At 41.2% G+C, this 23,274-nt stretch overlaps 1 protein-coding gene across 2 annotated transcripts; it reads left to right on the top strand.

Moving 5' to 3' along the window:
* The first annotated feature begins 4,698 nt into the window (after nucleotides 1-4,698).
* RGR (retinal G protein coupled receptor) lies at nucleotides 4,699-17,532 on the top strand. 2 transcript variants are annotated; one of them, XM_041474838.1, is made up of 7 exons: nucleotides 4,699-4,872; nucleotides 7,865-8,021; nucleotides 8,731-8,852; nucleotides 13,804-13,957; nucleotides 14,558-14,675; nucleotides 16,173-16,286; nucleotides 17,194-17,532. In XM_041474838.1, the coding sequence occupies exons 1-7, from the start codon at nucleotides 4,794-4,796 to the stop codon at nucleotides 17,335-17,337; spliced, it is 888 nt and encodes a 295-aa protein (XP_041330772.1). In that variant the 5' UTR covers nucleotides 4,699-4,793; the 3' UTR covers nucleotides 17,338-17,532. The 2 variants fall into 2 exon arrangements, with proteins under 2 accessions (XP_041330772.1, XP_041330780.1); XM_041474846.1 differs by lacking the exon at nucleotides 16,173-16,286 and having other exon boundaries at nucleotides 17,194-17,337.
* Nucleotides 17,533-23,274: the final 5,742 nt, after the last annotated feature.

Below are 23,274 nucleotides of genomic sequence, written 5' to 3'. Positions count from 1 at the left end.
GAGAAAAGGAAAGTTTTTACCTTGTGTATTTCTTTATGTTATTCTTTGACCATTCCATCCAGTAACAGTAAACAAAAGCCTAGCTTAAACTAAATAATTAACACATTTGGGTTTTATATGAGAAAAATTTTAGATGTGATTAATCCCTCTAAAAGTAAGCACAGATCATACACAGAATTTGAGGAAAGCTATGCAGAATTCAGGCTAAAGTAATGTTTGTGAGGGAAATATCAGCAGGAAGTTTGGGGAAATCGCGACACACAGACACCGGTAGAAGACTGCTGAGACAAGATATACAATACTGCAGTGTTAGGAATTATGTGTCATATGTGGTCTAGAAGTTCATCTACATACATGGTCAGTAGCATAGACTCATGAGAAATGGTTCAGGGACAATCATGTTTCTTCCTTACAAGAGCAATAATAAATAGGAGAACTGGTGTGCAAATCCTCTCTTAATACAACTAAAGCCCCTCTTGCAAGCAGAGGGTTTTTTGATAACTGGGTACTGGTCTTTGAACTGTAATCCCTGGAGGAGTTATTCCTCTGCAGTGGGAAGGTCTCAACACCAAGGGGGAAATACACTACCAGTGTTAGGTACATCCTGCATTCTGTAGGACTGCCTTCTCCTTCAAAGTCCTGAAATAAGTCACCATTCATCAGAGAGAGATAGCATATCTCATTATACTGTGAATGTGTGTTTGACTCTAAAACTAGCAGGCTAACTGATAGAAAGGTGTCTAAATTGCATTTTGAGGGATGGGTAACAGACAAGGGCAAAAATTATACATATTTGATAACCATCATGATTGGTACATCCAGCAAAGACTAAGAAATCTGGGATGCAATACATGTTCTAGTAACTTTATTAATTTTCTAGCCTGGGTGGATATACATATATATTTATTAATTATATATTCAATTTACTATGAATTAAGCTACCTGTATCTGGAGAGGTAACTCAAACAGTAGAGGCAATGCTTCCCAGCTCTACAGGAAGCTCTGACTCTTGAAAGACTGAGGTGCAACAGCAGGCAGGAAAGCCAGTCCCAGTGCTGCCTAGTCCCAAGTGTTGCATCCTCATGGAGCCAATCACAGAGCTAATGTGTGATATTTGGGGAGCAGGGGGATCTGTGTCCTCTTCTGAAGAGTCTTTTACACAGCACTGCTCTGGCTCTGACTCTGAAGCTGCCCCTCCTGGCTTTCTTACTTCCCACCAAGTTTACAGCTCCTTCATTTTTGCTCAACATGGCCAAGGAGCTTTCCCCAGATATTATCCCTGACCTTGATGTTTTCTCTGTACTTGCAAGTGAGCCCTTTCCTCCACCTTCCTCTGCACAGACAGCACCTCCACCCCTGGCCCCCATCCTGCCCTGGGTCCCTTGCACTCTCCCCACCACTCCTGGGGCTGCCACGCTCACTCCCCAAAGCACAGCCACTGGCTCCTGCCTTCCCCAGAACCCTTGGCCCTGCCCAGGCCTCCACCACTACATCTTCCTTCAACAGCTCTGACACAACTGCAGGGAAAATCAGACTGAGCAGAGTGCTATACTGTGTTTTACAGACTGTTGAGGAGAAGGGTTATTGAGTGGCTGCAGGCATTTCCAAAGGGCTGATGCCCGTGCACACCCTGGTGTGATGACTTTTTCCCTGCATCATCCCTCCTAAGGCCAGCACCAGGTGCCTATTTACAATCTGGGTCATATTCCCTACCACCCCTACCAAACTGAAACAAATTTACACAACTGCAACCAGAAGGTCTCCAGACAATACACTTTCTGTTTCCTTCTTTGGCAAGAAGCCTTTCCCATGAGGACCAAGATTACCACTCATTTCAGTGATACCAAACTGCAGTTCTGGGTGACTGCATTCCCAGCCTGCTTCTGCTGAAATCCTGCCATTTTTCATTTAAAGGCATATTTCAACATAAAAAGTCAAATTTGGCTAAACTTGAATCAGAAGAAAGGATTAGGAAGGCAGAGGAATAATAACACATCAATTTAGCAAAGTTCTTGCTGTGAATATAAAATACTGTGTCAGTAATCTGCATTGATTGCTTGAAGAAAATTCAGAGTGCATGAGCACTCTGTTATCTTTGCACTGCACCTTTTTTTGTTGTGCTTGTACCAATGCATATTTTACAAAGATTAATATGCTCCCACCAAATATATACACAGTTCTATGAAAACCACAGGGACATCTGGCAAGAAACTATCATATATTTTTTCTGTGTATTCCTTGCAAACAGATTAGTAACCAGTGAAATATTCTTCAGTGAGAGGCTAAAAGGAAATGGATCCGTTATTGATGCAGAAAGGAGATCAGTGGAATTCAAATGATGAAGTTCTAAGATAACATCAGGTTGAGCAAAAGACCTTTCCCCCTCAATTTGGAAAGAGCAAGTAGCTATTGAAAGAGTGCATAAAATAGAAAAGCATCACAAAAAACTTCATCACTAAGGAGTTAATGAGTGTCTTTGCAAACCAGTCATCATTTGCATGTTATCCCTGACTTCACAGGAATACACGATGTGAAGTTACATCTTACATAAAAAGGACAGAAAGGAAATGAATGCAGCTTTGTTTTACCAACTGGAAAAAGAGCTATCATTAGAAGATTCTATCAAAGTCAGTAATTTATTCCTTATTTGCACCTCCTCTTTGCTTGAAGAAAACCATTTACAAGCTGAATTTATAACTGAAGTTAGCAGCCATATTGGACCATATATCATTCCACACTATCTCAACATACCCTTAGAAAGTCAACACAGCATCAGCAAAGGAGTTAAGAGACTGATGCAGGAAGTTTCTGTTTACATGAATTTCACTTGAGTCAGATGCTGAACTGCCACTGGAAAGTTTGCCTATGACTGACTTGTGTAATTAGACTCTGCACTGATAAATTAAATGAGACTTAGACATGGAAATTGTTAAGATACTTAAAGAAAAGCAGTCAACAAGTTAAAAATAATCATTCTAATAAAGGTCTCTGAAATCCAGGGGGACTGGGGTAGTAGCCTGCTTTCATGGAAGAAATAGTATTGGAATGAGCAAAGTTTGCCCCACAGACTTTAATACACTCCACAAAAACTACCAGCAGTGTAACACATCTGGGAGATTTGCCTGGGAGTGAAGGTGAAGTACAGTGGCAGGCAACCAAAAGTACCTGACAGGCCTCAGGAGGGCAGTTCAAATATCTGTGTCCTTTATCCCCGTCTAGAAGAGCTGTGCAGGTTTATGTTGACAAGCATTACAATGAGCCATCCATTTTCAGAACTATCACACTAGGAAGACTTACAGCACATTTACAAGATCTAGCACTAATTTTTTTGCAAGAACATACAATGGATCACTATTAAAACACAGGTTTATGTCATTCATTTGCCATGCTGGGAGGCAGGACTGTCACCTTCTTTGTCATCAAGACATGTAGGTGAATGAAAGGCAAACATAACAATGGATTTATGTGGTGCAATGTAATTTTACTCAGCTTAAACCAAATATCTGTATAGCCTAACAAACATCATACCCTCCTGAATTCTACTTTAAAATCTAAGAGCATATCCATCAAGGCAATTACCTGCATCAAAAAGAGCTGTAAATTGAATACCAGAGATCAAAAAAACTCAGCAAGATGGTTTCACAGCAGCCTTGAAGCTCTAATCAGTTCTCCTGGGCATCACAGCCTTTAAGCACAGATTTCAGGAAAACTGCAAAAAATCCACCATCTTCAACCAACACCCCTGATTGTAAATGCACCCCTGAAATGTACACTTCACCATATAGTCAGGAGAGCTGAGCAAGCTCTGGTGGCATCTGGAGTGAATTCACTCTGCCTGAGACCTCAATCAACAGGGAGCCAGGTCAGCACAGTGTGGGGCCTGAGCTGGTGGAAGCTCATATCCCCTGTGCTCATATCCCTTTCTGCTCACATTTTGTAGTAGGATCATCAGGATGAAGAAAGTTACATATCAAAGAAGCAACTATCATGCTAGTGGCATCTTGTTAAAGCAATGACCTGGAGGTTGGACAAGCTGCAGGCTGCACATACTCCAGAGCCACTGTGCACCCAGTCTCCTGTCCCCAAACATCTCCAAAAGAACAGTAAGATGATTCCTGTGGGTGCTCACCACTGAGCAACTCACTCATGTCCTTGTATGTTTAGGGCCCCAAATCAGTAATTTGTGTTTGTCTTTAATCAAGCTGTGCCACTGTGCATATTAATTTAAGCCTCAGTTACAAAAAGGAAATATGTTAATATAGAGAACAGTCATTGCCAGAAAAATATATTGGCCAGTTTCTAAAAAAATGGGTGAGGGGAAGATCTACAAGCTGCAGAAATTATTGGTTCATACTTTTCCTCTAATTATCAACTCAATGAGTGCCCCTTTGTTTTTCAGGTCACTCCCCAATTACATGTTTCCTTTGTTCCACAACATTTAATTCTTTTCCAGTGTTGCAAAATTAACTGGACAGGTTTCTTAATCTTGTGTCTACAAAGAACTTGTTGTAATTGCCATGAATGCTTTCATTTTGCTGGTGTCTGAAATACGATTTGCAGGGGAAGGGGGAGTGCGGGTTGATGCTAGTCCCATCATTAATAACATTCCTGCAGGGATTGTAGTGGTGGGAGTAAAAACCCCAAAGCTTTTATATAATAACAGCATGTGTTTGCACGTGAGCTGCTCCTTTAAGAAGCCTTGGGCTACTGAAGTAGAGAGATCCAGAGAAAAGGCAGCCCCACAGCTATAACAGAGGGCAGAGGTTAAATCTTTTGGCATATTTACCATAAGAATGGTCACTGCACACCCTCTCCCTGAAGGCTTCACTGAAATAGAAGTGTTTGCCATTGGTACTGCCCTGCTGGTAGAAGGTAAGTTTGGTGTGGGGCCTCGGCATCAAGAAGACTTTTTTTTTCCCTCCTATTATTTCTAGTAAGAGGGGGGAAGGAAAATTGAAGTGAACAGCAGCATTTGTGGTATGCTGACCCTGGTTACTGTGGCTATATCACCAGTTGCCATTGGTACTGCCCTGCTGGTAGAAGGTAAGTTTGGTGTGGGGCCTCAGCATCAAGAAGATTTTTTTTTCCCTCCTATTATTTCTGGTAAGAGGGGGGAAGGAAAATTGAAATGAACAACAGCATTTGTGGTATGCTGACTCTAGTTACTGTGGCTACATCACCAGGACTTCTGGTGAGTAAATCAGGAAGAGCTGCAAGTTCTTTGCTGTGAAGATCTGCACTCTATGCATAGCTGTGGCAGTGAAGTACTTGCTACTCAGCTCTCTTCTCAGGAATTTGGGATGTAATATTTTGTTGTTGACTTTTAAAGACAATTTTAACTTCCTCTGGGGAAAGAAGTTGAAATGACTGATAATCTCTCAATAAAATTGGACTGCTTGTTTTGTGGGTTGTGATGGCTGTTTTACAATCAAACATGATAGCTCCAAAAAAACCTGTAAACTGTTAGCATACATGCAGACTGCATTGGTAGCACTGCAATTAATGGCTGCTGGGTAAAAGTAATAAACCGTATCAATTTAATTTAGCCAGTGTGATCTTTTCTTAAGGCATATTCCCCTTATTGAGAGACTGCAACAAAACTGTGAATTTATATCTACCTGGCAGCTAGCACAGGCTCATAGCTAGGATAATGTCGGTGTCAGTCCCAGGGCCTGGGATCCCATTTCTGCATAGTGCTGATCAGAGGGGGATGTGGGAATTGTGGGGCCCAACAGCAGAGGAGGAGAAGCTGTGAGCACCCTCAGAGTGGGATAAACGCTCGTTAGCTCACCCCATGAACATGGAGCACGGGTGCTCACCTTTGCCTTGCACCTAAGGTCATAGCTGGCTGCAAAGGAAAGCTGGAAATTCTGTCAGACACTTCCTTGGAAGAGAGGGGGAAAAGCTTCTCCCTCTTGCCCAGGGGCAGGCTGCTGCCTAAACAGGGCTAAGCCTGGCCCACAGTCCCCGAGCCATGTGCACAGCCTGGCAGCACCTGCACTCCCATCCTGAGAGGGGAAGCAGCAGGAGGACAGGGACACTGCTGGGGCCTGGCAGAGCTGGGTCCTGCTGGGGACCTGCTCATGGCACCACAGCCCTGCCAGCCCTGACCCGTGCTGGGGGCTGCAGCCTTCCAGGGTCCTGCAGCTGGGGAAGTTCCAGCAAAGAGCCCCATGGCAACCTTCAGTCAAAACTAGGTGTAGTTTAACACATTTATGGTTTACTAAGCATAAGTATTTCCCATGGGGTTTTAGGCAGAATGTGCCCAGTAGATTGGCAGTAAAACTTTGTTATTGTCATCTAGGTTAGAAGACCAAGCTAAACAATCAAGGAACAATTTACTTTCTGAAACACTCTGAGACAAAGGTGATGAAGACTTCTCCCTTCCTTATGGCAGCTTCTACGTGCAGCTTGCAAAGAAAGGTTGTGGTGAAGAGTTGCATTCACTTTATTAAGTGAACATATTTGCTGATTTAAAAATGAAAACTCAACGCTTTCTTAAAAAAATTAGTAAGTTCTCTATTTGTACACTCATGCTGACCTTCAAGAAAGCAGAATCTGGTAAAGCCTGAGGCTTCCAAAAAGAGGGAAAAGATAGAAAAAAAATCTGATATAGTAATAACTCTTCAGCTCTATTCCAAATATGCTCAGAACACATCTCTCCTAAAGGCTTCTCTGCATTTGAGAGAGTTAACAGCAGTTTTACCCTGTGGGTGGGAGGTAATCTGGCAGGGAGGAAATAAAAACAGCAGATCTCAAATAGCTCCAAATATTTCTCCTGGAAATATTTTGTTATATATTGTGCAATGATAGACACACATCAGCTGTTACTATGGTTATGCCATCAGCCATTAATGCAATTAAGGTAGAAGCAGGATTTCTGACTAGAAAAAAATCATCCATCTTATGTAACTGCAGAATTAAGACAATAAGCATAAGTAACTGCACTACTTTACAGAATTAGGGGATATGAATTTTTTCTGTGCTACAGCATTTCTTTTTCCAAGAAGAACACAAAGACACAGTACCTCTCATCTAACTGAGACTTAGAGACTGGACGTTGAGTCAGATCCTCATCAGAGCTAAACTAATTCAGGTCGCCTTCAAAAGGGCATTAAAGGACAAAGCTTGAGTTTAAACCAGATGGGCTTCAGAGTGGCACAGCTCTGTGCTGGGTGAATGGCTCGGGTTGCTTGGATCCCTCTCTGAGGAACAACATAAACTTATTTTTTTAAATCTATCAGTGACTGCTCCTCATAATTAGATTATTCCTTTCCATGTATAGTCTCTTGACGAGGGACAGTAATAAGATTGAGCTGGTGTAATTCAAGCACTGTGTAGGCTACTCTGAGACAAAAGCCCAAAGAGAGGCAGGCTGACTGAAACATGGCTGAGGGATTTCTGTGCTTAACCAAAAAGGAATGTTACAATGGATATTAAATACAAACCATTTTTCTACCAAAGTTGGGCCTGGACATGTGTACAGCAACAGCATGTGCTGGATGTCAGCTCTCTTGAAACTGCCTCCTCTGCATCTCACTTGCTCTGAGCCCTGAACCATGTGTCCCTGCATGGAGCCTGACAATCCAGTTTCTCTTACTATAACAAAAGGCAGAATTACAAATAAGATCAAACTGCTTCTGCTCCACATGAATGAAGAAGTCTGAAGCACTGGCTTGAGCTGTCACCTCTAACTTCTCTTCTGAAAGCCTTTGTAACTTGCGTGCAGACTGACCACTACAGATCTATTCCCTGTGCATAAGATTCCACTGTAATTATTGCTCTCTCACCAAAGAAAACAGCAGTATCATTGTAGTTATTTTCAATTTCCACTTGAATCACACCAAACAATTCTGTCTTTCAGCCCTGCTTGGTTTCTGTCTGAATGGCTTGACAATCATTTCTTTCCGAAAAATCAAAGAGCTGCGAACGCCCAGCAATCTGCTGGTTCTCAGCATCGCCCTGGCCGACTGCGGGATTTGCATCAACGCCTTCATCGCTGCCTTCTCCAGCTTCCTCAGGTATGGCACAAAGGTTTTCCCAAAGCATGCTCGGGAGAACCACATGAAAATTAACAGCTTAAGTTCTAAGAGGTCTAACTATTTAAATGGCTCTCTTTCTACCATAAGTCATAGCCAAACTTCTCATTCCCTCAATCCAAAACAATGAAACAAAACCTACATGGTTCTGGGCAAGTAGCAAAGCAGATTTTACTGCATATCCTCACTGACAGATTATAACACTGACTAGAGAAGACATTTAGCCAGACAGCTTTACCAGTGGTTATAGAAGTTATAATACCAAAGTATCATTTCACTAAACCACTAGATTGACCCTAAATTTGTCTGCAAGTCTTTATCCGTTTGTTGCGTTGCACTGACTTGCACACATTGACAAATTGGCTCCTCACAAGGAGGCAAATCTTGAAGATCTGGATAATTGGATGAAACGCAGATTTCAAATTTAAAAACCCCAACTTTTCAATACACAGATGCAGGGTTATATTTTCTTCTCAGTATTAAAAGTACAAATAGCTGTTGTACTGTAAGAGACACCACAGCAGGAAAAATGCTGGCAAATGCCTAAAAGCAAGCACAGTAACATTTTTCACAGTGTTTCTCAGACAGGAGGAGCACAGGGTATCATTTTACCCTCTCTGTTAATGCAATTTCCAAACATAGGATAACCTTTCTCTATAATTTTCTTAACATATTCCTTGTTTGTTGACAGATACTGGCCCTATGGCTCTGATGGCTGTCAAATCCATGGGTTCCATGGCTTCCTGACAGCCCTGGCCAGCATTAGCTCCAGCGCAGCCGTCGCCTGGGACCGATACCATCACTACTGCACAAGTAAGGGCTGCAGTTCCCCTCACAACCTTCCCCACATTCTGCAAAAGGCAGCTGGCTCAGGTTTCTGAGAATCAAAGCAAGCACATACTTATCATTTGTGTATCTTATATATGTTTGTTTTTCTTACACACTAGATACAGCAAATACAAACAGCATCTCCAAAGGAAGCCTTCCTCTACAGGGGAAATTATCAGCCACCTTCAGGAGATATTTCCTTGTCCTGATCACATCCAATTTGTGACCCTCTTGCCATGCTTTCTTTAAATCCATAAGTAAACTTTAAAACAAAATCCCAAATAAAATCCAATTCCTCATATTGAAGAAAAATCTATTCATCTTGGGCTTTCATCCAACACCCTTCTGTGTACCAAAGAGATCATCATGTCCATGCAGAGTTTGCTAATGACAGATAAATTTGGTGTAAGCAGAGAGTTGCCTCTGCAGACAGAGGCTGGAAGAGAGCCCATGCAGAGGCATGACTGGGCAGACAGAGCTCAGCAGCCCCTTTGTGCAATATGCAGGCATTGGGATGCTGAGACTTTTTTACCCACAGAGCCACCACATGAGTCCAGCAGCAAATGGCAAAATACACCCAAAAAGCACACAGGAAATATGATCCTGTTGAGGAAAGGCTGCCAAATTTTTGTTCTTCAATTTTTGCAGGAATCCAGCTCAGGCAAAGAAATGTATTTTTTCATGTCTAGACAAAGGCCCCAAATAATGCAGGCTGTGAGCTAAATCCATACTAACACCCCTTAGACACTGAAATGCATTTGGAGCTGGAAGAGGAGCATCTGTATTTCACAAGAGAGAGCCTGAAAATAAGCATCTCTGGGAAAGACATTTTACTCTCTGCCACATTGACTTTAATGCTTTTGTGTCATGCACTCCTCCAGTCCAGAACATACACTACATTAAGAGGACAGAAGGACCCTAAGGGGACAAACTTCTTTACTTTGCTCAAATTGTTACTTACTGATGGGCAAACATGGCTCCTAAAGCAAACATTTTGAACAACAAAACAAAACTGAAAACCCAGAAGGTGCTCATGCCCTGTGGTTATTCCAGTAAAACCAGCCCTTTCTAGTTCAATTCTTCACATGCTGATTGCAAGGAAGATTAAGTCATATTTCATAGATGTGCTACACCAAGCCCACAGGCTATACTGTGTTCTCAATCCATACATTAAACCCCTGTTGACACTGGTGTGAGTTGCATGCCTGTACAGCAGGTACAAAATACCTTTACCCAAAATACAAAGCTATCAGCCTTTTATCTTCATTCCCCAGGATCTGATACTCCTTCCAAGCTCAACTACATAATCCCCAGTTTTTTGTTACGTCCTAACAGTTTCCCAAGAAAACCTCCATTGTGGCATTCCTCAGCTTGATTATTTACTATCCCTATTTCTGGGAAGAAAGAGCTGATGAGAATGTAAGAGATTACTATGATGATAGGATAACGTGGGACTTTACAACCATTCTGGATGCTAATATCACAAATTTGTTCACCAACATTCTGAAAATTGACCAGGTTTTTAGATTTGGAAGTCAGCACAGCCTTAAGTGACAAAGCACTACCTTTAAAGTGTACTGATAACTAGACAAGTCACTCACCAGAAATCAGGTTGATGTTGCTTGGCATATGGAAGAAAATAGTATCATCAACCCATGTGACAGAGAAGGTCAGGATATTTTACTCTTCCCTCTCTTGTTTTTTTTTTTTTTTAATTCTGGCAAGCACACTGGGCAACTCTCTTTTCATCCCCTAAGTGTGGCTCTGGGGTCTATGAGATGCTACTTTCACAGCAAAGAGAAGAGAACTAGAGAAATAACCAAAAGTATGCACTAAGAGGAGAGATAACAGGGGAGTCTGAAGGGTATCAATGTCAATCCCTAGCAAGATGGGAAAAAAAGATTTTAAAATTTGATCATTAGGGGGAAAAGGAGAAAACAGAAGTAGTTATATGTTAGTGCCTGACAGTGAAGAAGAAAAGGGCAGATTCTGAGGAAGCTGTCTCTCAGCAGCCAGGTATTCAGGACAGAAGGTGACAGTTTAGATCAAGGCAGACATTGTCAGTTCCTCTCTGGCCATTCACACTCCACTCACACTGCCATTAGGAGTTTGGGAAAAGGGAAAGGATCCTGGTCCGTTCATAAGCACTGCATAAAGTTATAGATTTAAAAGGAAAGAAAAAAAAATAGATTTTTAACTTGCATTTAAGAACTAGGGGCAAACAGAAAATCTGAAGTGATTTATATCAGTACTTCTATCAATACTATAAAAGAGAAGACAAAACCAGCAGGGATTTCACAGCAGCATTCAATTTCTAAAAGTAGAATTACAGTGACTTTTATCTAATCCTTAACAACCAAGCTAACCTGGGTTGTTATATCAGTATTCAAAGATTACCAAACTACCATTTGCTAAAATTGCAGCTGTCAGCTCTGTCGAATTAGGAGTAAGTCCTAGATTCCTGTCACACTGATTGCATTCCCTTCATCTAGCTTTGCACCTCTATCAGTTTTCCCTGATAAAATGTTGATGTTTTTACACATCTTGTGTTTTTCACTGAAGCAGGAGGCATTTACCAAGACAGTCTAAGATAATGGTGAACCACAGCAAAATAACTTTTTTTTAAAAGTGGAGTAAAAAATCCCTTAATTAATAAAAAATAACCCTTAATTAGGTTATTTTAAAGAGCTTTTTAAAATGATATGCACAAAATAAGCTATTACACATTACAGCTTTCTTATTCCTACAAAAATTGAATATTTGTGAGCACCAGTGACTTTTTGCACTGCAGATGAAGTAGGTGCTAACACCTATTTAATTTATGACTGATATATATTTTTCCTTAGCAGATTTTCAGATATTTCTGTCTTTTGCAAACTTAGCTAATTTTAAATTATGCATGCCATCAAGTTTGGTATAAGCCATATACTGTCCTGAAATATATCATAACTTAATATTATACAGCTATTATAACTTAACCATTTGTAAGAATGAGAAAAAGGGACTATTTTTCCCCTTCACTATAGAAAATCCTGTTGACCTTTTATTTCAGACACTCCTTTTGAACAGCAGACTGAAATCTAGCTGAAAGGTAGCCCAGCGTCAGAGATGAATTTTTAGTCTGTGAAAATCAGCTAAATGTTTGAAAAAATCATAAACCGTACAAAAATACATTCATAAATGTTTCCAAAAACTAAACCCTGAGATACAGTTATGATTACATCACTAAAAACTGGCTTTCATGATCAAAAGGATCTGTCTAGCACTTGCTAAAAGTTCATCTTTTGGCATCACAATTTTAGTAATCTTTAAATGATGAGAGAGCAGTCTTTCTGTTTCAAAGCAATTAGAGAAATCGTTTTAAATTCCCTGTATTATTTCACTGTGTGGAAAAGAGAGGCTTCCCTTTTGCTTTTCAAAGAGAGAAAACCAAAGCACAAGAGTGATTTGAGTTAATAGGACCAAACTGCCAGCAAAGGGCCCTAATTAAGAATTATATCTGTAAGCATATGCTGAACCCCATGCACATGTATTTAATTGAATTAGGACCTACACAGCTATTACATTAAATTTTATCAGGCCAAGAAAAGGCATTTAAGGTAAAGCAATGGCCTGCTGTGCACAAAAACAACTGAACTGCTCTCAACTTGTGCTCTTGCTTTCAGCCTTCTCAGAGGAGGACATTTTTGCCATGTGAGGACAGAACGATTCTTTTACTGTTCTTGTGCTGAAAGTGTTTTTCTGAGTAAAACTAAAATAATCTCAAGCTTGTTTAATTTTACATTCATACAATTTTCACTACTTCTGATGTGTGTGTAAATATTTTCTGAAGGGTCAACCAGCAGCTGATTTCACCAGGTCTAAAAATAAATGCACCTCATCCCCAGTCCTTCACCTCTGAGGGACAGATCAGAATTGGCCTGAATCTTCCTGCCTGCTGTCATGATGCTGCTGTCCAAGGGCACACAAAAAGATTGCTTGCTAACCTCAGTGAAAATTACATCATTACTTGTCCCTAATGGGAGATTGGATTAGAAAGGAGTGCTGGGGAAAGTCACTGTTCTCCTTGCTGGTGCTGCTGGCGTCATGGGCTGCTCAGCATGGGCATGATGACAGACACTGGCCTCAGTAACAAAATTATCCAGACCTTTTTACATGCAAGCAGTGAGGCTAGCACAATATCTTGCAGCAGCAAGGAAGCCTTGCCTGCCTTCTCCATGAAGAAATACTTCCTGTGTCTTAAGTTTCCAATCTTCCATTACATTCCAATAGTATTTGGTGGAACCAGATGAGACAGGCACAAGGGAATGCTTTATTATAAAATTAGAAAAAAATTACTAATGCTGAGCTTCACATTTCCTGTTATAGGCTAAGTGATGATCTTAAGGGCAAAATTACCTGTCCAGTAGTATTTTTAGAATAAGCTCTGTTCTCAGGTTGTGATGACCAGTAACTTTAGAACAGGGTATATGACATATCCACACCCTCCTGGCCTGGCAGGAAGGAAGGCAGGGGCTGGGGAGTGAGTGCAGTCACATTTCTGACCTGACCCACACTCTGCAATGGGCTCTCTTTCTTCAAACACTGTTTATTGCATCACCCCGTTCATTGTGTTTGCTGCCTCATCTGTGTCTTTAAACACATTACAAAACACAAGAATGTAATGTTTGTAACAGCAGCTGTATCTCCGCTGTGGTACAAAGCTGAGCAGCAACACAGCATTTGTCTAAGTAAGACATAAAAAAAGGGAAGTACAGTTTGCTGTTTCCTAAAAGCTTCCTTCATATTTCATGGAAGACTGATTCCTCCAGACTCAGGTCAGCTTCAGGATACAAAGTACAAACAACTGCTTGTTTCTGCCTGAGGCCCAAGGGCCTGACAGCTGTTTCCAGTGGTTTTGTTCGGGGCATGGAGACCCCCTTTCCTCTTCCCACAGGGAGCAGGCTGCAGTGGAGCACAGCTGCCTCCATGATGGTGTTTGCATGGCTCTTTGCTGCCTTCTGGTCTGTGATGCCCTTACTGGGCTGGGGAGAATACGACTACGAACCCCTCCGAACCTGCTGCACCCTGGACTACAGCAAAGGGGACAGGTGAGGGCCAGGGCCAGCTCCCACAGGAGCAGAGTGGAGGCTGCCATCCCCTAGGATGGCCTTGGTGGCACACAAGCCCGCCCAGCTGTGCCCAGCACTGTTCCTGGGGCAGATGTCCCTCCCCAGCAGCTGGGACAGGGCAGGCACCACCCCAGGCTGCCTGGTGGCACATGGAACAGCTTCCTCTGTGGGAGAGCCTGGTGCTCAGCTTTCTGCCACTCCCTCACTCATCTATATGCTGCATCTTTTCTGGGTTTAGGGCTTGAAACTCTTTCAGAATAGTTTCATAATATTTTCATAATAGTTTAATAATATTTTCATAAAGCTTTTGGCTTTATGTGGGCCAGCACAGATGTCTGAGTAGTGGTGTTTGGGTTTAGAATACAAATACCTGTTGTGATTTTCTACAAGACTATCCATCCCACACACAATAGCACAGCTCAACTGGCTTTCAGCAAATGCTGCACCTGAAGCACGTTGACAGAAGTGGTTTTAGCAATTTTTAAATTACAATCTGGTAAATACTTACAGCAAGTTTACACAGATGTACTAGACTTGAATTAACACCCTCTTTTTTTCTTCTCTCCTCACCTTTTCCAGAAACTATGTCACATTCCTTTTTGCTCTGTCCACTTTCAATTTCATGATCCCAGGCTTCATCATGCTGACGGCCTATCAGTCCATACACCAAAAGTTCAGGAAAACTGGGCACTTTAAGGTAAGAAAGCTCCCTGAACCCCTGCAGTCACTGTGACAAAATAGGGCTGCATTCAGTAGAGACAAAGTCCTTGAAATAAAACCAATTTCTTTCACAAAGACTTTGACTCAGCTCCTTCTGTCCTAACTCCCCAGTGCTACTTGAGTAGGAGGGGAGTACAACACAGGATGGGGCCATTCAGAAAGTTCATGGAACACCATCCTTGGAAATATCAGCATTTTACCAGATGGCCACATTTGCCCCAGCCTAATGCTGTAAACAGTTCCCCATCAAAGGGGAAGTTGGACCAGTGTTTCTGAAGATTTCCCTCCATCAACACTGGTCCGACTCTCCTCAAAAAACGAACACAGAGTATACAGAATATTTACCAATAGCATATCAATTTTTATCCAGGGAAATTTATCTAAGGAAGGATTGTTATTTCCTGCTTTGCTACAGGTCTTTGCTTATGGCTGAGAAACTCAGACAGAACTACAGTTCTACAAAAAAACATGCAGGCACCCCATGGGGGGAGAAGGGCCTTCCCATACACATTGTATTAACACTTGGCTGAGGAAAGTCAGAAACCTTTATGAGCTGGAAACAAAGGAATTGCTCCAGTGTGGCAGGTTTATGGGAATCTAATGTGGTGATTATATGAGTTGTTTGTTGAGGTGCAGGCTGGGGCACTATGCATGACTGGGGGCACAGCCCAACCCCTGCACTCAGTAAAGACAGTCAGATCCCAAGAGAAATGTTATATTGACAGAGACAGTCAGGCAGACTTGTTTGTAGCTGACTGGAATAAATACTTGTGCCCTCTATGTATTTCTTGGATAAATCTCTGTATTCATTATTATGTCTATTACTTTTTTCCAGTGAGTTTATATGCACTAGCATGTGATTTCTTTCTCACAATTCTCTGTAGCTGTGCAGACAAGTTACAATGCAGGAAATTTAAGGATGAAATCATCACTTCCTTAATCATTAATATTTATAACATGTTGGGGAACAGCTGGCCATGGACACCATGGATAGGTCCTAGCATAAAGGACAGAGATATGTTCCTACTACAACACAGCTACTGCATCCATTTGTTGCACCAGCATAGCAGTGGCTTCATATAGTTTGTCTGCAAGACCATCTAGAAAGTCAGCGAAATATAATTCCTTTTAATCTGTTTTTAAATTTTCACTTAAATTTTCACTTAATTTTCAATAGCTTCAATTTCACTTACATTTTCAATTGCTCTCTCCCCTCAGAAGTTACTGGCCATGGCTTCTATATCCAGCACACACACAGATTTATCTGATCTACCATAAGGTGTTTTGCCACCTCTGTCATTCCCCACCCACGCCCAGGATCAAGGCTTTGGTGCTGCTGCACTGTTCTGTCCCATATCCTGTTGGCTGATCCTCTCCTGCTACTGAGCACAAACCACAATCCCACAGCACCTCTCCCATCCATTTGTTGCAGTGTGTGATTGTGAAACACAAACCTATTGCTCTTGTTTTCCAGTTTAACACTGGTTTGCCACTGAAAACACTGGTCATTTGCTGGGGTCCCTATTGCCTCCTGTGCTCCTATGCAGCAGTGGAAAATGTGATGTTCATTCCACCAAAATACCGCATGGTAAGTCCATGCCACCCCAAACCCCAAAGTGACATTCTCCTCACCCCCCTCTCTCTGTCTCTGTGCAACATTGCCAATTTAATCACTACTGGATTGACTGGTAAAAACAGATATAAGAAGTAGTCCTTTTCCTCACAGCATTCTGATTGTCTACCATTTTTAGTGAAAACAGTTAAGCACAGTGATATAACAGGCATTGCATTATTGCTTTGATCAAGCAGAAATTTAGGAAGTCAGGGGTATATTTCTTCAGCAGTTATTTAGGGCTGTGTAACCTGTACTGTTCTGTGTCATGTAGGAACGTTTTGTGTCTTTCCCGGAGTGAGGTACTAGCTGAGGATTTTCAGTTTTAAAGAGACTGGTTGCCTCATTCATGTTTCTAACACTCTCTCCTCAAGGAAGCTGTAATTTATCACTCCTAAGGTCCTAAAGCTTTTCCCCTTTCATCTACGAATCTTGGCTCCATAGCCACCGCTGGAACTCAGTAATATCATCTCAAACCTTTCAACTTTCATTCCGTGCCCCAAAATCAGCCCAGTTTCAGGTCACTGAATGCATTACTGTGTTCAGTATCCCACATTAAATGTGTTAGCAACATCAGCCTGTTTATCCATCCAAAGATGTCCATGGCACACCTTTCACTCCTCCTAAGTGTTGGTATTCACTCTCAACTGAATGATCCCTGTTTCAGGCAATGTCAACCTAAACTCTTTCTCCTGGAAGCTATAATTTCCTGAGTAGGACTTCCCACCAGTCAAATTGCTTTTACTTCTCCCCTGTCTGGGAGTAGCAAACTAATACTATTGGAGACAGGCCTTTTTTTGGTAAAGGGAAACAACATAGGCTGACATCAGCCCACTGGCCTTTTTGGTGTTTTCCTAGTAATAAATATTGTGTCTCATGACAGATCCCTGCCCTAATTGCCAAGACTGTGCCAACGGTGGATGCCTTTGTATATGCCCTGGGAAATGAGAACTACAGAGGAGGAATATGGCAGTTCCTCACAGGACAGAAGATTGAGAAAGCAGAGGTTGATAACAAAACTAAATAACCCCTTATGGTATTAAAATTACTGCAGGTACATCACTGAAAGCAAAATTCAAGAGAAAACTGAGTGCATTCTCTGATATGTTGTGCAAAGGTGGTTCCACATTGGAAAGGCTGTGCATTGGCTACAAACAATGAAGTATAGAAAAAAAGCCCTCCAGATAACTGTCCAAACCATCATGAGCTGCTTGTCAAACAAGCTGCCTTAAACCTGTGTCGATTGTCATCAGTCTCATTTTATATGCCACTGTGAATAAACTATGTGCTGGAAAGCATTTTTTTTTCTCCTGATAAAAGCTAACATAAAAGCTCAGCAAATTAACTGATGCAGGATATTCATTTGTCCAGTGAGGCCTCATCAGATCAATCTGTGCAGGTTGTCCATATGGTAATGTCTGGATTACTAGAAGATTAAACCAGTATCCAGTATTGACCACATGTCTGCATAAATAGCTTGTTCATCTGAACTACTCATTTTCAGTGCACCCAAAACAGGCATTTCCAAATTTCCATCATGAATCTGACATCCTAGTTCCATAAAAACATTTTAGTGAGCATGTTTCCCCAGTAAGGAATATTGGCTTGGCTCCTATTCAAATGAGTTACTGCATGACATTCAGCTTTGTCACACACTAAACTGCATCGGATTTTGCAGCTGCTGCTTAGCAGGACAATCAAAAGCTTATAGTCCCTCATAAAAAACATCCATCTCTTTGTTGAACATTGAGCAAAAGCTAAAGGGAGGTATGAGTCAGATTCTTATGACAAAAATGTCATAAGAAAAAAAATTAACTTCACATCTTCCATTAAATTCTCCTAAGTTCCACATAAGACAGCAATCCCTGAATCAATGATTCAAGAGTCTGAGCAATTAAAAACTCACTTTCATAATTATCAGAATTTATATGTATTTTAAACTCTCAGAAATGTCCATTTTAAACATTTGTATTTGCTTGTGTTGCTCATATTGCCTATGGGATGAAAAACTGTCAGTTGATATTGCCTGTTATTACAAGATGTGTCTCAGAATTGTCCATTTGTAAAAAAATATGTGCATGACACAGATTAGGAGAGATTTTGTGCACAAAAAAAGCAAACCTAATTGATACTTACAGGGATCATATGGTTCATTTCCAAGCACTGACAGTGAAAGGGTTTTTGAAATTAACCAAAGAAAAAGCTGATCCATCCTTTTGATGCCTTCCAACATACTTAAAAGGGAAACCAGTTGTTTATGAGATACAAAAGGGTAAATGGTACAATCCTGCAAGCTAAACAATCAGTGGGTGAAGGAACATTCCTCTCATGTCTAGAGAGAGGGAATAAATGTCATTTTGTCAGCAGTTAACCAGCAGGATCCCATTCAGAGAAGTGCTTTGGGACTTCATGAGGTTCAATCTGGTCACAAACTACCTGACAGAGCACTGAATAATGCCATGACAAAATTATGCAGAATAATAACATCTAATGCTGACAGCTAAGACTCACATCTTAGGTACACATAATATAAAGTGAGAAGATGACAAAATGTTTGCACTGATAAGTGCAAAATAATGTGTCTGGGCACAAAATTATCTCTAAGTATGTAACAACAGTGACAGCCTCTGAATGTGCAATTATCTCTTTATCAGGAAAGAAGCCTGGGTAGGTCTTGCAATCACCAGCTCCATTGTCAGCGGGGTCACAAAGACAAATCTCAGCAGAATGCTAAAAAAGCACTAAAAAAGGAGTGTGACACAGTCACACCATTTGAAACCATTTATTCAGACATAGTGAACAGGGTGCATAGTTTGGGTCATTCCAACTCAGAGAGGGAAAACTAGAAAAGGGCCACAGAGATGATCAAACACAGGGAGAAGCTTGAACACAGTAGGGAGGAAATGAAGGCAAGAGTTGGCTCAGAAGGGTGGCTGGTGAGGAGAACAGAGACAGCCTTATTGAACCAGGGATACAGGGCATGAGAGATGGAATGACTGCTTGCTGCTCCCAGTAGCAGAAGAATGATGGGGCATACAGTAAAATTAGTTTGAGATGTGCATTTTCTGAAGTTCATGGTTTGAGGAGTGTTCTTCATGTCTGCCTACTGAAGCACATTATGGCTTACATAAAAAGACTGTAATAAACTAACAAATAACAGCTAAAGACATTTGGTTGGGGACTGAGTCCCTTTGGCTTAAAGGAAAGATACATCAGGAACTCATCTCAGACTTTGGCTCTTAGTCCATTCGCAGATCGACTTTTGACTTGCTCTTACTACAAACTTTCTAATGTGGGAGTAGAAAGCAGCAGAACTGTTTCTTCATTCTGTTGGACAGTTACACATCTCTGCTTAGGTTTGTGCATGCTTTTCGTATTGATTACTGAGAAGTAGTGATGGATAAAGTTTAGTATCATGACTTAGAGAACATAACATTGGTAAATAGTATTCAAGCCCTGAGACAAATGGGGCCTTTCTCCTGAGCAGCAGCCAAAGCTGTCCTCTAGAGCCCCACTGAATAAATGCAAGGTAACAAAGTCACTGAAACCTTTCAGACAGTGAAAAACTTACAGATGGACTGTGAAAAACACAGGGCATGTTCACATGGCCCAGCACAGTGCTATAAGCCTGGGACTAAGCAGAGGCAGCAGAGTGCATTACAGTGAGATGAGAACAGCCTGTCCCACCCAAGAGAGACAGACACTCACTTCAGATGGTTTCCTGTGCACTGTGTTTCTCCCATTGGGTCAGAAGTCACTCCTGGTTTCACTCTGCACCTCTAAACCTAAAGATGTACACAAAACCTGAGTAATTTCTCCTGTCATTTATCTCCCCCTAAATATCTTCAACAAATGCTTCTCAGCCGCTCAGGCCCACAGCTGTCCCAGCCTGAGGGATCCTTCATACAAGTTACAAAAGCTCCTGACTGAGTGAAGAGAGGTAAACAAAGCATTTGAACAAACTGTTCAAACACTAGTTTATAGCCTTGGCTGCTGACTTCCTGCCAAAGAGGGGAGGAATTGAGGTTGCTCATGGCTCATTTACTGCATTATGGATAATTTCTCTCTGCAAAAAAAAAAATTGAAACAAAAAAAGACATGGAAATAAATATGAGCATTTTCAGGAACTGGTCACCAAGATCCTAGCAGTACCTGATAACTGGTCACTCTTCTGGCTATGACTAGTTCTCACCATGGGTTTATCCACATCAAGAACTGGCTGATAACCACTAACAATGGCCTAAACAAGCGTGCTGTGCTTCAGGAAAATGCCTGACAGCAAACTACAGTGCATCAAGAAGCCCTACATATACTTCCAGTTAATTACACAGTTTACCCTTAGCACAGTCAGCCTTCACCACAATGTGCTTGCCCAGTGCCCCATGGCACTGCTGGTTGTCCAGGTCTTGCCAATGGATATCTCTTACCATTCTGATAACACCTGTCACAACAAGATGTTATCTAGAGTAGTTTAGGCTGAAACATACAAAATCCCATCATATTTTTGCTCTCTGGAGAGTCACAGATGGCTAGAAACAGGATTTACAATACCCTAACCAAAGTACAGGCCAGGGGGTTTTACAGGGGATGCAAGACACTCCTGTACAGGTAGTATTCCACCTATTCCCTAAAGCAAACTGCATAAGAACAAAAACATGGAGACTCAGCTTAAGCCAGTACAGCCAATATGAGCAGCAGTGATTAATACCTGTCCTGTCACTAAAGATGAGAGTGACCACAACAACTGCATGCCCACTGTTAAGAATAATTAAATGACACCTCAGGTTATGTTACATTAGCCACTGGAACCCTTTGTTGGGAGATTTTGAACACAACCAAAATAGAAGCGGAAGGTGGGCCTCTCCTTAGGCTTCAGTTACTTGATTCAGTATCCAACCCCTCTTAACACCCAGTGACCTGCAGCATTTTATCCAATATCACTTAAACACCCTCCCATCTCTCTCACAGGCAAACTGAATTGTGCTCAGAGTGAGCATTCTGACACACTGATGAAAAACAGACTTTCAAAGAAGACAGAGAAGGCAATTTTTCCTCCTCATCTCTAGATACAAAATGTAATTTCTTCAGGTTTTCTTTCAGCAGCCATAAGTGCCTCACACCTCAAATAGCATTTAATGCAGTTCTATTTTCAAAGTTATTAAACGCCCACAACTCCAAATGAAGTTACTGTGTCCTCAATAATGCTGCAAATCCAGATCTGGCTGACTCAGCTTTCCTGCACTGCCCACACTTACAAACACCCTACAGTTCAATAAAAGGGAGTCAGGCTTTTCTGCAGTGCACATTCCTCATGTGCCTCACACACATTGTGATGTGTTTTCCCCAGCACCTGCAGTACAGCTGATGGGAGCATTATACAACAATTCAGCAATAGGGTCAGAGGAGGAATCTGCACTGTTCCCTGTCTATCATCATGCCTCTATGAACTGCATTACTGTAAAACAGGGCAGTAAGCTGGTTTTGTCATCACAAAGAAATAAAGGACTACCAAAATCTTGAACTTGGACCCAAGTGCTAGTGATTGGTTTTCTTCAACAAGATGGGATACAAAGACAAAAAGTGAAAGATAAGATCCTTAAAGCATGATGAATGGCAAGTGTTAGTCACAAGTACCCATCCTTCCTGTTATGTCTCACTTAAATTTCTGTTCGTGTTCCACCTGCAAGGATGACAAAGTAGAGGTTCACACCCCAGCCCATGATAGTGAGAGTTTGCATGTTGGAGTTAAACTGCAAAAATATTTGGTACCATCTGCCTTTTCATACATACTCACATTTGAGATTGTTCATCAGAGGATTACGGTCAATGGTCTGTATGAGCTACCCTGGCCAGGCTAACACAGTAAATACTCACAAGGCTTTTTGTTATGAAAACAGGCATTCCACTCTCTGCAGAGAAAAGGGAGGGTGGGCCTGGTGCATTAATATTATGTAAAATAATAAGAATTTTCAAATGGTGAACACACATGCCTACACACCTATATTAGGTGTTGTTCAGAAGCATACTAATGTAAAGTAATCTTTTGTGTATATCATTAAAAGACAAAAGGATACAGTAACAGCACCAGAAGCACAAAAATGCTTCTCAATGAGAAGCAAGTCTGAATGATTATTAATTCAATTGAAATTGTACATGCAAGATTTAAGAATTATTTTTTAACACTTTGAGCCCCTTGGATTTCTGCAGACTATAATTTCTTCCAGTGTATGAAAGTTCCCAAAGCAGGCTTTGTTCAGAGCAGAACACCAGATCACAGAACTGTCATAAGAGGAGAGCTAGTGTTGTGTAAAGGGGCTGTGCTGGGCTACAGGTTTTCCTTGTTTCAGAAGCAGAAGACAAGCACAGGGCTCACTGCTTAGGAATAATACCCCTGAGCAGTGCCAGAGAGGTGAAGCAAAGGGAGCTGCAGAGAGCTGATACCTCCCTTGAGACCCTGACCCACAGAAATGGTCAAAACAATTAAGATTTTGCACCTAAATGCCAATTTAATATATTTCAGATGAAAATTCAATTACCTGTTTTAAAGGAATCTAATTTTAATTAACCCAGGTCTCAAATTAATGTAAACTAATTAAAAATTGTTAAGTAAAAATTAGAAATATGTTTCAGAAGAAAATACCTAGTTCAGTAGGTCTCTAATGGTAGAAAATGCATTTTCTTTACCAACAATTTCTTCTTGGGATTTAGAAAAATAATTGTGTCGCTATAAAGCAAGGCCTAATACTTTTTTACAATTCTGTCAAAAGTCAAGTTTGAAAAATAATTCTTATTACTGTAGTACAAAAATATGACTCTAGGAAGACAAACATTTGTATTCTACAAACATGTATCTTTTCTTAAATGGAGACAGCAATAGTTCACTTACATACAGGACAAGTTGGATGAGGCTCTGAATAACCTGGTCTAGTTAAAGGTATCATTGCTTAAGGCAAAAGGGCTGTAA

The sequence above is a fragment of the Pyrgilauda ruficollis genome, unplaced genomic scaffold (assembly GCF_017590135.1).
Source record: "Pyrgilauda ruficollis isolate IOZ18807 unplaced genomic scaffold, ASM1759013v1 scaffold11, whole genome shotgun sequence".
NCBI lineage: Eukaryota > Metazoa > Chordata > Aves > Passeriformes > Passeridae > Pyrgilauda > Pyrgilauda ruficollis.
This window is presented reverse-complemented; position numbering and strand designations above follow the sequence as displayed.